Raw genomic sequence first — 16,215 nt, forward strand, 5'->3', positions numbered from 1 at the left:
GAACTTCTTGTGCAGAATTGCCCCTGCCCTCCCAGAACATTATATTATTGTATTAATATTATTATATAAGCATTTATCTGTAAACAGCATTTTATTGTTGTGGTTAGCCAAATATGATTTTAAGCAATTACCCTATTATTACCCTATTTATCTATCTATCTATCTATCTATCTATCTATCTATCTATCTATCTATCAAAGGAGCTGTGCAGAAAACATGATCTATAAAAAACATATTAAAATACAAATATGGTTTAATTTGTATTGTAATATGTTTTTGTATGCATCATTATGCGTTTAGTAGGAAAGTAAAAGATGCATTTTGTATTTCATTAGATTTAGTAAGTTGTATTTAGTGTTGTCACTCAACTGTTTTTACCAACTGGTACAACACTGATCTGCAATCAAGGCAACCTGTTATCTTGAAGGTCAGTGTTTAAGATAAGATAAGATAAGATGAAACTTTATTAATCCTCGGAGGCAAATTCAGGTGTCAAAGCAGCAACATCAGCAAACAGAGTGAAACACAGGAGAGGTAAAGGTATACAAAAATGATAAAAACAACAATAGAGATATAAAAGATACAGAGTGAATGGGTGAACATAGTGTGTACAGTCCGTCAATAAATAAATGTAATATGTACAAATGTGCAGTCTATAAAGTGATATATAGGATGTAGAGTGTAAAGTAAGTGTAAAGTGCGCCAGTGGTTAGAGTCCAAGATGGTTGCAGTGTTTAAAGTTCTTAATCCTCATAGTTGTCATGTGGGGGTCAGCCTTGGTTGTGGAGCCTGATGGCTACCAGCATGAAGGACTGACCCAGACGCTTTGTGTTGTGCCGAGGGGGGATGAGTCTGTGGCTGAAGGTGCTCCTCATCTTGACTAGCTTGTCATGGAGGGGCTGGGAGGGGTTCTCCAGCTTCCTCCTCATCCTCCCCTCTGCCACCACCTCCAGATCGTCCAGCTCAGATCCAACCACAGAGCCAGCCTTCCTCACCAGCCTGTTCAGTTTGTTGGCATCGCTTGTGTTGGTGTTACCCCCCCAACATGCCACGGCAAAGAAGAGTACACTGGCTACTACAGACTGGTAAAACATCTGCAGCAGCCTATTGCAGACGTTGAAGGACCTGAGCCTCCTCGGGAAGAACAGTTTGCTCTGTCCCTTCCTGTAGAGGGCCTCAGTGTTGTCTGTCCAGTCCAGTTTATTGTTCATATGTACTCCCAGGAACTTGTAGGTGTCCACCACCTCCACATACATACGCTTGCAAAAGCTTAAGCATAAGCATATTTGCTCACTCCCATGTTGAGAAGAGTATTAAATACTTGACAAATCTCCCTTTAAGGTACATTTTGAACAGATAAAAAAAATACTATGTTTTTGTATGCATCATTATGCTTTTAGTAGGAAAGTAAAGGATGCATTTTGTATTTCATTAGATTTAGTAAGTTGTATTTTAGCGTTGTCACTCAACTTCAATCCGCACACGCACAAACAGACTTAAAAACAACTTTTTCCAACTGCCATAAACCTCCTGAACTCTGACGTCTCCTCTGTCTGAGTTGAACACGTGCAATGTAAATGTGCAATAACACGTTGGTCACTTTTGTGTCACTTTTGCAATGTAAATACTGTAAATCTACTGTTACGGATATATGCAATAACATATGCTGATCACTCTGTGCAATAATTATATGATGCTGTGCAATAATTATATAATTATCTGACGGACACAATAATCTGGCAAAACTGTAATCTGGCAAATATGTCATCTCATCAATATACATATTGTATTTTTATATTTTGTATTGTATTATCTTTTATATTTTTATATTTATATTGCACTATCTCTTTTTTTATGGTATTATCTTTTCAGTAGCACCTATGGGATTGTCACAATCTAATTTCGTTGTACTACACAACGACAATAAAGGGCTTGAATCTTGAATCTCTCCTGGTTTTACCAACCTGTTATCTTGAAGGTCAGTGTTAAATCCCCAAAGATAATCTTTTCATTCTGATAAACAAGGGCCCAAAAAAAATAAATCAGTTTAAGAAAGGGAGCCTAAAAATTATGTCAAGGGTTGAAGATTTCACTCCACCTCTCCCATTTTGTATTTCATTAGATTTAGTAAGTTGTATTTTAGTGTTGTCACTCAACTGGTTTTACCAACTGGTACAACAACACTGATCTGCAATCACGGCAACTATGGAAGTTTTTATTGGACTTTATTAGTTGTAACTCACAGAAGACATTCCACAAATGTGTACCATGATCTGCAAATATTTCACTACCCACAAACATGTATTTTTGTATTTGTGTTGTGTAAAGTTGTGTAAAAAACTTCCATAGGCAACCTGTTATCTTGAAGGTCAGTGTTTAATCCCCAAAGATAACCTTTTCATTCTGATAAACAAGGGCCTAAAAAAAAATCAGTTTAAGAAAGGGAGCTTAAAAATTATGTCAAGGGTTGAAGATTTCACGCCACCTCTCCTCTTCATTACAACCGACCACTTGCGCCACCTATCCAATCCAGAGGGCTGTTCAAGTTTCCAGCAACACAGTAGTAGTGCAAAGTGCAAAGTACAAAAAAATATACCAGATTAAAAATACAAGGAGATGAACAAAAACTGTTAAAACTGAATATAGTGCAGGGTAACAGCTGTGATACAGGACTATTAAAAAAGTGAATATAGTGCAGAAGAGACTGTTAAAAATTAATATAGTGCAGAAGAGACTGTTAAAAATGAGTATAGTGCAGGGTAACTCCAGTAGCTTAGTCTATGAAAGAGCACTGTGTGCATTATTAGCTGTTGGGCCCTATAGGGACTATGTAATCACTTGCTTATTTCATGCAAAGCATGTTTTAAAACATTTACACTTTTTTTTTGCTTCTTTTGTTGTTTCTGGTCAGTGCTTCTTATTTTCAATATGTCAAGTGCATTGTTGAACTCAAAACAAACCTTACCTGTGTGTGTGTGAGCATAATGTTGACAACAAGTAGAAATTAACTCATTGTGTCTAAATCAAAAATATGTTTTACATTGCAAAAGTAGGCCTGCAGTGACCGGGTCAAACTCACAGACTCACAGAAGGCAAAATACAAAAGTATCTGCATTTTCATCTAACTAAAAGCTGAATATTTGCCAAAAATTATATTTTTCTTTTCAACCAGGGCCAAAAAAAAAAAAATCAGGTTAAGAAAGGGAGCCTAAAAATTATGTCAAGGGTTGAAGATTTCACTCCACCTCTCCCATTTTGTATTTCATTAGATTTAGTAAGTTGTATTTTAGTGTTGTCACTCAACTGGTTTTACCAACTGGTACAACAACACTGATCTGCAATCACGGCAACTATGGAAGTTTTTATTGGACTTTATTAGTTGTAACTCACAGAAGACATTCCACAAATGTGTACCATGATCTGCAAATATTTCACTACCCACAAACATGTATTTTTGTATTTGTGTTGTGTAAAGTTGTGTAAAAAACTTCCATAGGCAACCTGTTATCTTGAAGGTCAGTGTTAAATCCCCAAAGATAATCTTTTCATTCTGATAAACAAGGGCCTAAAAAAAAATCAGTTTAAGAAAGGGAGCCTGAAAATTATGCCAAGGGTTGAAGATTTCACTCCACCTCTCCCCTTCATTACAACCGACCACTTGCGCCACCTATCCAATCCAGAGGGCTATTCAAGTTTCCAGCAACACAGTAGTAGTGCAAAGTACAAAGTACAAAAAAAAATATACCAGATATAAAAATACAAGGAGATGAAGAAAAACTGTTAAAACTGAATATAGTGCAGGGTAACAGCTATGATACAGGACTATTAAAAAAGTGAATATAGTGCAGAAGACACTGTTAAAAATTAATATAGTGCAGAAGAGACTGTTAAAAATGAGTACAGTGCAGGGTAACTCCAGTAGCTTAGTCTATGAAAGAGCACTGTGTGCATTATTATCTGTTGGGACCCTATAGGGACTATGTAATCACTTGCCTATTTCATGCAGAGCATGTTTTAAAACATTTGCACTTTTTTTTTGCTTCTTTTGTTGTTTCTGGTCAGTGCTTCTTATTTTCAATATGTCAAGTGCATTGTTGAACTCAAAACAAACCTTACCTGTGTGTGTGTGAGCATAATGTTGACAACAAGTAGAAATTAACTCATTGTGTCTAAATCAAAAATATGTTTTACATTGCAAAAGTAGGCCTGCAGTGACCGGGTCAAACTCACAGACTCACAGAGGGCAAAATACAAAAGTATCTGCATTTTCATCTAACTAAAAGCTGAATATTTGCCAAAAAATATATTTTTCTTTTCAACAAAGGCAAAAAAAAAAAATTAGGTTAAGAAAGGGAGCCTAAAAATTATGTCAAGGGTTGAAGATTTCACTCCACCTTCTCCCTTCATTACAACCGATCACTTGCGCCACCTAGCGTCCTATCAGGGACGACGCAAGGCGTGACAACGTGACGTCGCCTGTTTACACCTGCCAATGAACACGTGGCGCACAGAATCCTGCGCTCTCATTGGCCAACGCGGCTGTAAAGTGGGCGGGGCCTCCTCTCTGAAGGAGCCAATCACGTACGACATGTAAATTCCATTTGAAAATTTCCCGGGAAATCTGAGTTTCGCGGGAGGGCTCTTGAGCGCGTAAACCGTATCCCTTCATTCATCAGGGCCGTTTCCTGAAGCCATTTCTAGACGGGCAGAAACGAGAGTTGCGCTACTTTTTAATCCGTTGCATCTGCCTAAATGCACTCACTTGAGGAAGAATACTTTACAAAAGTCGATGAATCAGACTGTCATCTTCACTTATCTGTCATTATTTGTGTGACTATCGCGGCGGATTAGCAAGCAATACGGTGCTTTTGAAAAAAGTAAAAAAAAAAAAAAAAAAAAAAGGGGTTACCCCTTGAATAACGCAAGATGAGAAGAGGGATCTCCTCGGCTCCGGACAAAGTGATTTTAGCGGGTTTAGGAGGCTCTTCTCTGGACAATAACATCATCTTAACAACTCTCACGGATCGGTTAAACCCGGGGCAAAGCAACGCGACGTATATCCAAATAATAACCACCCCACCGCCTTGCAACGTTACACAGACTAATGTGTGTTTATCCTCCGAGATCAACAGCATTTACACAACTCCACAACAAGCTGCAGGACAACGACCAGCTCTGGGCAGACCGCCGGTAATCAACATTACACTAATACAACAAGCCAACATGTTAAAGGCTTTCCTACAACTAGCCACTAACAACAAGATGTTAGCTTGCTAGGCTAGCCGAGGCTTGTTGTTCAGAGCAGCTAGCTGTTAGCTGCTGTTCCTCCTTCAACACTACAGCCGAGGTGGCTAACTTAACCACCAGCTATGCTAAGTTATCCGACTGGGCTGGTAACATGCTGTTTGGACTGTAGGAAAGCAGAAGTTTAAGTTAGTTTAGCTGCTACAGAAACAGTAAGATATGCTATGCTAACTTTCATGGTGCGTTTGAGTCCGCTTCAGCCTTTTGCAGCAGCCTGATGGAAGTATTGGTAAGATGAGTTAGCCTTAGTGGCCTAGTGGCTGCTGTGTTAGTGCCCTAATTTGGGGGTTGTGAGGGGGGTATTTGGGGCTGCTTTAGTTAGCTTTAGTTACCTATTTGTTCGCTTTCTAAGCTCAGACAACGAGTGGCTTAACTTTGCAAAATACATGAGTTTACACGTAGCTTCACTTCAAACTACTCGATAGCTATTTTCTCCCAGTCGTCTTTGAAGATGTAACTTGGATTAAGCTTGACAATGTGTGTGTTAGCTTTCCAGGCTAGTTAGCAGCTAGTATTGATTGAGGACACACTAACACGTTGTCGGCTGTTAACCTTCATTATGTTTGCTCTCAAGTGTATTATTATGTTCCCTCTTGCAAATAAAGTGTGGTGCCTTTTTTTCATGCCAAAAAGTCAAAGTGAAACTCGAGTTTGTTTGCTGTAGTGGAGAAGAAGTGATTGCACGTTTCCTGTGTTCTCAGACCTGCTGCACAAACCACACTGAATAGTTTCAGCTGCATATTCAGGGTGTTGGTTGGTTTTGTTCATGGCTGTTCCATCTTGCATGAAGTAAAACCAGCCCTTCTGTATCTCTCAGGCTGGAGCCATGAGCTGGCTGGGGGGTGAGGGGGAGCTTGCTTGCTGATATAAAATGGCTGACATTTTGACTGTCAACAGAGGGCATATTATTCTTTCTCACACTTGGGCTTGATTAAGTAAGAAAGTATTACATATGGGGGTTTAGTATACTTAATAAATCCAGGAGTGTTAATTGACTTAACCTCTTTTACATGGGGTTTTTGCACCCTGGTGCTGACACTATAACAGGATGGATTGGAGCCAACACAGCAGTTTAAGGGAGATGTTGAAACTATTTATTAAGTCACCATGCAACAGTAATGATAAACTAGAATGCCAATTTAGGCTGGTGATAGAAAATATAATCAGGTTTTCACTGAATAATACAGTAATTGTGTTTCAAAAATGGTTGTCAGGCGAAGACAATTCAACTTTTGCAGTATAAATGACCCTGGGATGTTGAACACACAGCCTAAATGGTGTTAAACATGGTGTCCAGGACTATAGTGGTGATGAGGCAGATGTTTAAAATGTCTAGTATTGTTGAAACCATAGGCAAGGCCTATGGAAAGGAGGCTAGGTCACGGGCGGACATGGGTCTTGGGGTATGGGATATGACACATGTGCAGTGTAACTGAAGCTGCGGTTGTGCGTTGCAGTTGGCTCAATTTTGGCGAGTGCAGACCAGATTTTACGGCGCATGTGTTGTACCCCCAAAGATATGACGCGTGACCCAGCCTCCTTTCCATAGGCCTTGACCATAGGTAATGAACACACCTCACTTTTGTGAAGCTACATCAGCACTACAATATAATATATTGATTCTGACAGGTTGGGCATTGGCAAACCTGTAACGTTGGAGATATGATGAATGTGGACATAGGTGATTATTATAGTGCTGGACTATAACCAAATGGACAATAAGCTCCCAAAAACTGCTGTTCAGAGAGGGTATTATTATTTGGATTTGATTAATGGATGAAAAGGGGACAGAAAATGACTTGTATTCTTTGACAGTAGGTTAGGATCTCGTATTCATAATATTTAAAGTGCCTGGGTTAGTTCACGGGGCTATCTAGTCTCTGTGAGTATACATGTATTGGCTTTGTTTGGCATTACTATGCAGCAATGTGATCAAACCCATAAGTGTGACTCACTCTTAAGCTATGTGGGTTTGTCGTGGCCGATCCAATAAGAAAAGAAGAAATCCCTACCACTGGCTTTGTGCAACATCATAAGATCAACCATTTCTACATGTTACACTAGAATTATTACAAAAACGTCTTGTCTTTTTAACTATTTTATGACTCTTTTTTCAGAAATGATGAAACGAAGTAGGTTCTTTCTGTCAAAATGGAAAAGACAACAGAAGAATGATCAGAAGACACTGTTCACTATCCTTATCAATTCATGAACTTTTAAATTACTTGATTTGTTTTTCAGTTATTAGTATTTATATTAACTTTTTAAAATTGCTGCGAATGCGTCAGAACACTAAAGACACATAACATGAAAGTAATGATGCATTCACACACAATTTCTGGTGGCTTCAAAGATGAGATGCCTGCCAAATGACCAAAATGGCCATATGTGCTGTTAACAATATATTTTTGTCCTCCTAGGCAAAAAGGCGGTTGGCGCTCGATGATTCGGACCACCAGTACCAGTCAGAACCAGCCAGGACTCCGAGAAGCAGAGGAGGGACCGCGGTGGCCAATGGGGCACGGCTAAAGACACCCAGAAGTAAGGAGCCCTCTGCCATCCTGTTTGTACATCTAACCTAGAATTTTACGGCACAATTTCACAGTTGATGTATGAGAATAATACACATTCAATGTTCATTCAAAAGTATTTAGATTATATTTTCCTTTTCATTTAATGCAGCATCCAAATTAAAATAAATGCCTGTCGACTTCTTAGTAGCATCATCAACACTTATATACCTCTTGGTTTCTATTTTCTTGGTGTAGTAGTAGTTTTATAATTAATTGGGTCATATGCATTCAAGCCAACATTTAGTCCGTTTTAATCAAACTCTGGTGCAGTTTTTTTTTTGGCGGTTGTGAACGCAGTAATCGTACTCTGGTGCGGACCAAAACAACCGGAACAACTGGCCACAAGACCGCTTGTGGGAGGTGGTCTCAGACCGTTTCCAAGCGAAGTAAAACACAGGCTGCTTGTGCGGGCATTTGTTGCGATAGACACAGGTAAACGACAGGTTAACATGAGTGGTAGAGGACTGACCTGGACTTCTGCAGAAGTCTGATGTTTGCTTGACATCTGGGCCGAAGAGGACATAAAGAAAGATGGTAAATAAAGTCCACAAAAATAGGAACGTTTATAAAGTCATTCGGGATAAACTGGAGGAGAAGGAATTAATGTGCACAGTAGATCGGTGCCGAGTCAAAGTGAAGAACATTCGACAATGTATCAAAGTCTGCATAGAAGTGGCAGCTCTTAAGGCGAAAGCGATAAATTCAGTACTTTGTACAGGCCGCTCAGCAATTTTTTTTATTTGATCAGCTTTAATTTGTACACTGTGAAACTGAACCAGACTAAATTAAAAAATAAACCACAACTATCCGTTTCCCTCTAATTTGGACTAGCCAAACTGGACTGTGGCTTGTGAAATGCCCTTAGTGACATGTCATATCACAAAATAACAATTTAAATTGTAATCCCTTGAATTTCACTGAACAAGTGGAGCTGAGATGCAGAATGTGCACGCGTTAAAAAAACATGAAGAAGTTGCTTTAGTTTTTTGCGTCTTACATGCACAACATTTTCAAACAACACAAAAAGTTACTTTCTTCCTAATTGCTACCTGGCTAATTCAAATGATGTGATTTGGCTCAGTCTATGGAAAAATACAAGTTACCCTCTTATGAAGGCCCTTGGTATTCTGTTTACTCTCTGCATGTGTGACCTGTACGGTCTACTGAACTAGAACATAGTTGGAACTTGAAACAGAAACAAAACGTGTACTACAGTTGTTGTGTTCATGCTATGCGGCCACTGCAGCAGTGTAATATAGTGTTGATTCCAGCCACATGTTGTGTTGGAGGGTAAGACCGATGACATGCTGTAACCCTCCGATGAGAGGAACTGATGCCATCAACACAGAGCTATTGATATTAAAATACAAGTCCAGCTGGCAAATATTTAACTCGGTACGTTAAATGTTTCCAGCTGGTGATTTATCAAAGTTCAAGTAAACTTCAACTTGTTGCTTGACCTGTAGTGTAGCTTGGGATTCCACAAAACGCCACACCAGATTCCAAAAATGACCACAAAGTTGAATCTACATCTTTGTGACAGTCACAATACAAACTGAATATGATAAAGTTAATTCAGGTGGGATGTAATGTGAGTCTTGTGATCGGGTTGACTTTTTTACATTATAAATTAACCCGCAATTTACTTGGGCTTCCTCCTACCAAGATAATAAACTGTTAGTAGGAAGTTTTATGTTTGACTCTCCTTGCAAAAACATCAAGCTTAACGCTGAGTCCTTTATTTCTCTGTTCCTCCTACTCTTCCTCCACCACAGCGCCCAAGTCTCCGCCAGAAAAGACTCGGTACGACACCTCACTGGGCCTGTTGACAAAGAAGTTTGTGGACCTTCTCGCTCAGTCTTCTGATGGGGTCTTGGACCTCAACCTCGCCGCTGAAACCTTACAGGTAATTTCAGATCCAAACAGAAAAAGGCTCATCAGACACGGATAACAAGAAAGGGGATGTTGGTGGTATGGTGGTTATTTAAAGAAAAACTACCTAATAGTTAATACATTTCTCCTTTGAATCCTGTCAGTGATGATACTGAAACTGCAGAACAATTCAAAATCAAAAAAATAAAAGGGAGGGATGAGAAAATGTATAGGGGACATCTTAATCAAATATATCCGCTCAAAGCATTGAAGAAGTTTTGGATATTTGCGTTAAGGTAATGGTTTCTTGTTACGATTGGTTATTTACAGAGTTAAATCAACCACTAAATGTGTAACTGATGAGACCTGTGTCCTCTACGTTCAGGTACAAAAAAGGCGGCTGTATGATATCACCAATGTACTAGAAGGCATTCACCTCATCAAGAAGAAGTCAAAGAACAACATTCAGTGGATGTAAGTGATCACTCTCTCACTTCTTCTTAAAAAAAAAAACTTGGTTTTCATCTTTTTAAGAGTGTTTTGTCTCACCCTCTAAAATGTACTCTTTGTGACATTTGAGCACATAACTTGACATATTCCAGTTCTCTTGGTTTCTTTATGTTTCTTCCTCCTCCGTCTTGTGAGTTACTTCTTTGTTAGGAGTTTTAAAGTCTCAGACAATCCTTGTGTATCTTGGTTTGGTGTGGTGTGGCAAAAATAATGGTTTTGGCATATAAGCAGGATTTTAAAGCGTCCTTTGGCCCGGAGAGCACAGGGAGGGCAGGTGGCTGCATGCAAGCTGTTGCCACATCAAAGCGTGAGGATACCTGACTGTGCTGCACTCTACTCTGCAAGTTTAATTACACCCTCATTTGTTGAGTAATCACTACGAGCTCATGCAGTTTAGGAATTAAATGGTAACTGATATTTTTCAACCTGGATCCTATTTTCCCACGTTTTTGTGTCTTAACTGACTAATAGGGACAACAATTTCTGAAACTGGTCCAGTATTGAGGGAGAGGGCTGCAGACGGCAGCTGCTCCACAGGCTGCAATATGGTGCTACTGGGGCAAGCTGGCACCGTTATTTACGTCCACTAAAAGTGCTTGTTTTTGCCATGACAGGCTCTGATTGCTATTATAAGTGTCTGACATTATGGAAAGAGTCTCGCTCAAGGAGAAGTCTCATTCTGAAATCTGGCGAGATGACGTGTTGCTGGAAGACAACGGTGGAATACATCCCTGGTGGAAACGCGAGTGGCAGCCGGGCAGAGTTTGTTCTGTTGGAGTACAGAAAGTGTAGCTTAGTGTTATCTAACAGATTTTCAATGTCATGGCTGAATATTTAGATGATTTCAACAATGTGGATGAGGTCTTTGAATTCGGTGGCCGCCTGTCTTTTTTTGAGCCAGAGTATACGGATATTCAGATTTTACAATGAGACTTCTCCAAGTGAAATGTAAGAAGAATGTTTTATTTCTCTGTAAGGGTCCTTTCCATCATGTTGTCAGACACTTCTAACAACAATCTGAGCCTTTCAGTGGCAAAAACAAGCACTTTTAGTGAACGTAACGTTACAGTGACGCTGCTCACTTGCCCTCGCAGCTCGTTTCATGGCTGCCGGTTACAGCGTTCTCCCTCAATACCAATTTCAGATTTTTTCTCCCCCATTAGTCAGTTAGACACAAAAACATGGGAAAATAGGGTCCAGGTTGAAAATTCCGAAGTTGCCCTTTAAGCACCTGTGCTTACTACTTTAGGCCTATGAATGCATTCAGTGAAACTGATGAGCTCTTTCCTGTTGTTTATCAAGTAGATATACTGTATCTCTGCTCTTTTAGGTAAGGCTCAGTGTTGATTTCCTCCTCTTGGATATGATGTAGTTGGCCTAAATTTAGATGTTGCTAAAATAAATTCAATCCATATCAGTCACATAACTTGGAAATGTCCCCAGAAAAAATTGTTTTGTCAATCTTGTATGAAATGGCTGTGAGAAAACATTTAACAGTCAAAATATTTTAGATCGCTCTTATTTTAAGACAGACAAAATATTTTCAGTTCTCTGACCTTCTTCATTGTTGTGATTTGTTGTCCACATGTGCCTTACAGGCAATATTTGTAGGTTACAAAGGGAACCCAGGTATATTTCTGACTGTTGAAAATAACATCCTCTGCAGTATCTGATCACAGGGAAGATATTGCAAATTGAGACACAAGCCTGTGGTATACAGACGCCACCAAAAATGGAAATTAAAAGAAAAAATGTTTCCGCTGTTCAAGCTATTGTACCAAACTGTGTACGAGTAAGGAACATTAATCTACGGGCAAGTGAAGCCCCTAAGCCAGTACTAAATCCGTTTTGATTCACTCTCGTCTTCACTCTTCTCTCTCTCACAGGGGCTGTAGTCTGTTGGAGGTAGAGGGGGCACTGAGCCAGAGACAGATATTAACGGCGGAAGTTTCTGCACTGGTAGAGGAAGAGCAGAGGCTCGAACAACTCATCCAGAGATGCAGCGTGGACATGAGACACATGAGCGAGATGCAAAGCAACCAGAAATATCCTTTTGTTGTTAGTTGACATCCAAAAGTTTAAATGATTCTCGGCTACTTTATTTGAGCGTTAAAACTTCCTGTAACTAAATAATTCTGCAGGTAAGCCTCGGCAAATTGATGGTGATGTAAAATTGTTGGTAGTCATGCTTATTTCTGTCTCACAGTGAGGCCGCGGTTTTGTTATTTTTCAAAATGGCTAAATCAGTTAAAAAATATACCAGTTCCTAAGCAGATGTGCAAGGCTTCATCTTCCAACTCTGTCTTTAGATAACACCCAATCTAACTTTAAATTTTTTATTTTACAAATCTAGGTTCAGTGTTGCCATGTACTGACATTGCAGCGTTATTTCTTTAACCCTTTCGTCTCCACATATGCCTATGTAACGTACCAAGACATCAAACAGCTGGGAAACCTCAGAGACCAGACCGTCATTGTCGTCAAAGCGCCCACAGACACCAAACTAGAAGTACCAGAGCCCGATGAGGTATGTGCACACGCACAAAAACACACAAGCTGGATCTGTCATCGTTGTCCTGATGAAACTTCTGCTTCTTGCTCACTTATCAGCTGACTTATGACTTGTATTTCCCTTAAAGAAGCGGTTGGACTTTTGGGGAAATTGACTCAGAGAATATTAGTATGAATAATCAAGTCTTATAATGGGTCTGGGACTGCATCAATTTGCACCGACTAACCAGTTTATCAGGCACACCATTTACATGTACAGACTCCAGTGTTTTTGGTGTATATACTCTGGTAAAGCATTTGCATTTATTTATGTTGAGAGCATATGTTAAAGTAGATGTTTGCAGTTTGTTTTTAATCTTTCAATTAAGTCTCATCATTCTAGTCCACTGCAGTCCTGTCCATTTTTTATTTGAACTCATTGTTTTTTTCCCCCTCTCCAGAGTTTGTCCATCCATCTGACCAGCACTAAGGGTCCTATAGAAGTCCTGCTGTGCCCAGATGAGGAGAATGACCCCAGGAGTCCTGTAAAAAACGGCGGCATGGACATTAATGGGAACTCTCCTTTCCTCAAAGTCCTTCAAGGTTTGTCTCAGATAGACGTAGGTGTGCAGCATTTGTATTTTAACTGTAAAGAGACTTTATTGACTTTCAACTTTCTCTTTGAAGATAAAGAAACAGGTTTATGATTTATATGTAACTTATGGCAGTTTTTAGTTATTTGTGCTCGAGGCAGTCTGTGACATTTCCAAAGCATTTTAGATCCTATGGATAGATTACTGCAGGAATCTGCAGGAAGACTCCCACTTTCTGACACGAGGGGTGTTTTCTATGTTCAACACATGGTCCTTTAAGACATACTGTAAAACTTTGATTAAAAGCCGAGCCCCAATACGATGCCAAGTCCCCTTTACGCGCCGGGTGTGGCTACATGTTTTTAAAAATAAACGCAGGCCTCAGTTAGATGCTGGGTAACTTTTGTCAATATCAACATACTACACATCGTTAGGTTGGTTAGATTCTCCACAATTCATTCATGAGTTCATTTTAAGGAAACCATGAGCACCAAAGTCTAATTAATTCAGATTTACCGGCATGGTAGACAAAAAAAGAGGTGAAAGTCTGAATATGTGTCCATTCCTTGATTATTTATATTCCTTCAGTCTGTAAGGGTCCACTGATCAAAAGAGTCAAAATGTTTTTTCATAAAAGGAATCCAAGTTGCGAATATTGTCATTTAACGTGCACTTGCTCACCGGCTGCCAACTTAGTTCGTCAAACAAAGGCCGCACTATAACCGACATAAACAATATTTTCTCTTCTTCCTGCACCGTGTTTCTGGGTATGCTTGTTTTCATTACCTTGCTGGCTACAAAATAAAAGTGTCCCCACCTTTCTCTGTTTATTTTTCATATCTTTTCCTTTGCCAAATAGGCTTGTCGCTGGCGGCCAGGTGGAATTTTAAGAGGGTAAAGAGAGGTGTCGTGTCGGTATGCCGAGTGCAGTAAAACGAGAGTCATTAACTGTCTCGGAGCGAGATCAAATTAATGATTTATAATTAATCATACTGGTTTAAATACGCGATTTTATTGTATTTCACATCGCTGAGCAAGAGTTTTGTGTGGAGTTAAAGGCCCATCTCATATAGATGCCTTTCACAAAATTAGGCCGGTTGAGTTCAATGATTGAAGAAAATAAAAGCCTATTAATTGCAGTTTTACGGTATATAGTGTTGACATTTCGACTGGCGTATTCATATTAAGCTTAAAGTACAACTGAGACTCATGGGAATTTGGTTTATGATGTACTGCATCTTGTCATGGGCAACAACACTTTAGACGTGGATAAATGTAACTGCTCATGGTGCCAGATGATAAGTCTGGGGATTGACACTAATTAGGTTTCATGACTTTTAATGATTTTTTTCAGACCCCCGTACAAACAAAGATGTCTACACCATTGTACCAGTTCCCTAGGCTTGTAAATGCTAGCATAATAAAGCTGAAGTGAATGAAAACCACAGTCTAACTGATTGACATTTGTTTTAACTAGTATGGAGTGTCACCCTCCCACCCACCTGGCAGGATAACAATTAACCCAAGTTCTATTCAATAAATAACTTACTTGGGTCCATGCAACTTTTGGTTCAAAGCACTGATTCACTGGCCCTCAGTGCAGCAAGCACCATGACACTGGTCAATGTGGTTACTCTTGTTATGTTTCCTTGGCTATGCAGCGATAATAACTAGTTGAATCCATTTCCTTTCACAGGTCCCACCTGCACGTCCACTTCTTCCATCCCATCCCTGGCTCCAACATCTTCCTCCTCAGCCGTCTCCGTCACTACTCTGTCCCCCATCTCGTCCCCTTACACCAGTCTTCTCCAGCAGACGGAGGACCAGATCCCTGCATCCCTGGGGCCTTTCTTAAACCTCGGGCCTCCTCTTCTGGACCAAGACGACTACCTTTTAGGTTTGGGAGACGACCAGGGAATCAGCGACTTGTTCGACGCCTGTGACTTTGATAAAATGCCCTCTCTTGGCCTGGATGATCTCCTGTGCAGCTAGCATTAGGTAATTGAAAATTCAGATGAAGTGCATGGGAGAGAGAGAGAGAATGGAGAATCAGTGAGGGTCTTGATGTTTGTGACTGACTGTGTAGTTAGTGGAAACCAATTTCTAAATAGATGGAAAGGAATCATTGAGGGCTTTTTTTTTTTTATCAGTCCCAGTGGGACTAAATGCCATATTCTTTCATGGTGTGAGAGATAAACGGCCTTGCATGATTTCACACAAAGACATAACTGGTCAGTGTTGAAGACATATCCATTACTCTTTGTCTCAGGCTTGGTAAGGGCCTCCAGTGTAGCTGGGCGTTGAGGGGCATCCGAAAGCCTGTCTGTTTGGTTGAGTAGAAATGGGGAGGGGAAGGATATCCAGCTCTCTGTGTGCATGACGCAAGGTTCACGTCACTGTACAGAGAGACCAACAAAAGACAGAACAGCTCTAAGGAACACGCCCCCACACCACCTGGCATTAACACACATCATGGGTCATTGGGTTGGATTCAGCATAAAATCCAAGTCTAAGTGCACCTGAGATGCACAGATATGATCGCCCCCAAAACCATCACAGGGTTCAATGTTGTTTTTCTTCACTTGCCCAGTCAGGCAAGTGGGTCAGAAACTACTTGCCCAAAGTCAGTTTTTACTTGCCCCTATATAAAATAGTTTTATTTATTAGTGGTTATCAAATAACAACGAAGACTAAAGATAGTCCTGTTTTAACCTTTAGGTAAATTAATCTAGTTTCGGCCACATCCTCTAATTGAAATGCTTGCTTGTGCATCAGCTCATAAACCTTGTCTTTACCTGCCGTGATTCTCTCTCAAGTGCCCGTACTGCACATGCGCAACTCTCAAGAGAGATGAGTGAACCGAGATGGCTCAC

The 16,215-nt window shown here is 40.0% G+C and overlaps 1 protein-coding gene across 3 annotated transcripts; it reads left to right on the top strand.

Moving 5' to 3' along the window:
• The first annotated feature begins 4,630 nt into the window (after positions 1-4,630).
• On the top strand, positions 4,631-16,003 carry LOC119497032 (transcription factor E2F3-like). 3 transcript variants are annotated; one of them, XM_037784796.1, is made up of 8 exons: positions 4,631-5,190; positions 7,725-7,845; positions 9,653-9,783; positions 10,135-10,223; positions 12,146-12,304; positions 12,672-12,786; positions 13,211-13,352; positions 15,039-16,003. In XM_037784796.1, the coding sequence occupies exons 1-8, from the start codon at positions 4,927-4,929 to the stop codon at positions 15,332-15,334; spliced, it is 1,317 nt and encodes a 438-aa protein (XP_037640724.1). In that variant the 5' UTR covers positions 4,631-4,926; the 3' UTR covers positions 15,335-16,003. The 3 variants fall into 3 exon arrangements, with proteins under 3 accessions (XP_037640724.1, XP_037640725.1, XP_037640726.1); XM_037784797.1 differs by lacking the exon at positions 15,039-16,003 and adding an exon at positions 14,697-14,784; XM_037784798.1 differs by lacking the exon at positions 4,631-5,190 and adding an exon at positions 5,377-5,533.
• Positions 16,004-16,215: the final 212 nt, after the last annotated feature.

Source organism: Sebastes umbrosus, chromosome 11, assembly GCF_015220745.1.
Source record: "Sebastes umbrosus isolate fSebUmb1 chromosome 11, fSebUmb1.pri, whole genome shotgun sequence".
Classification (NCBI taxonomy): Eukaryota; Metazoa; Chordata; class Actinopteri; order Perciformes; family Sebastidae; genus Sebastes; species Sebastes umbrosus.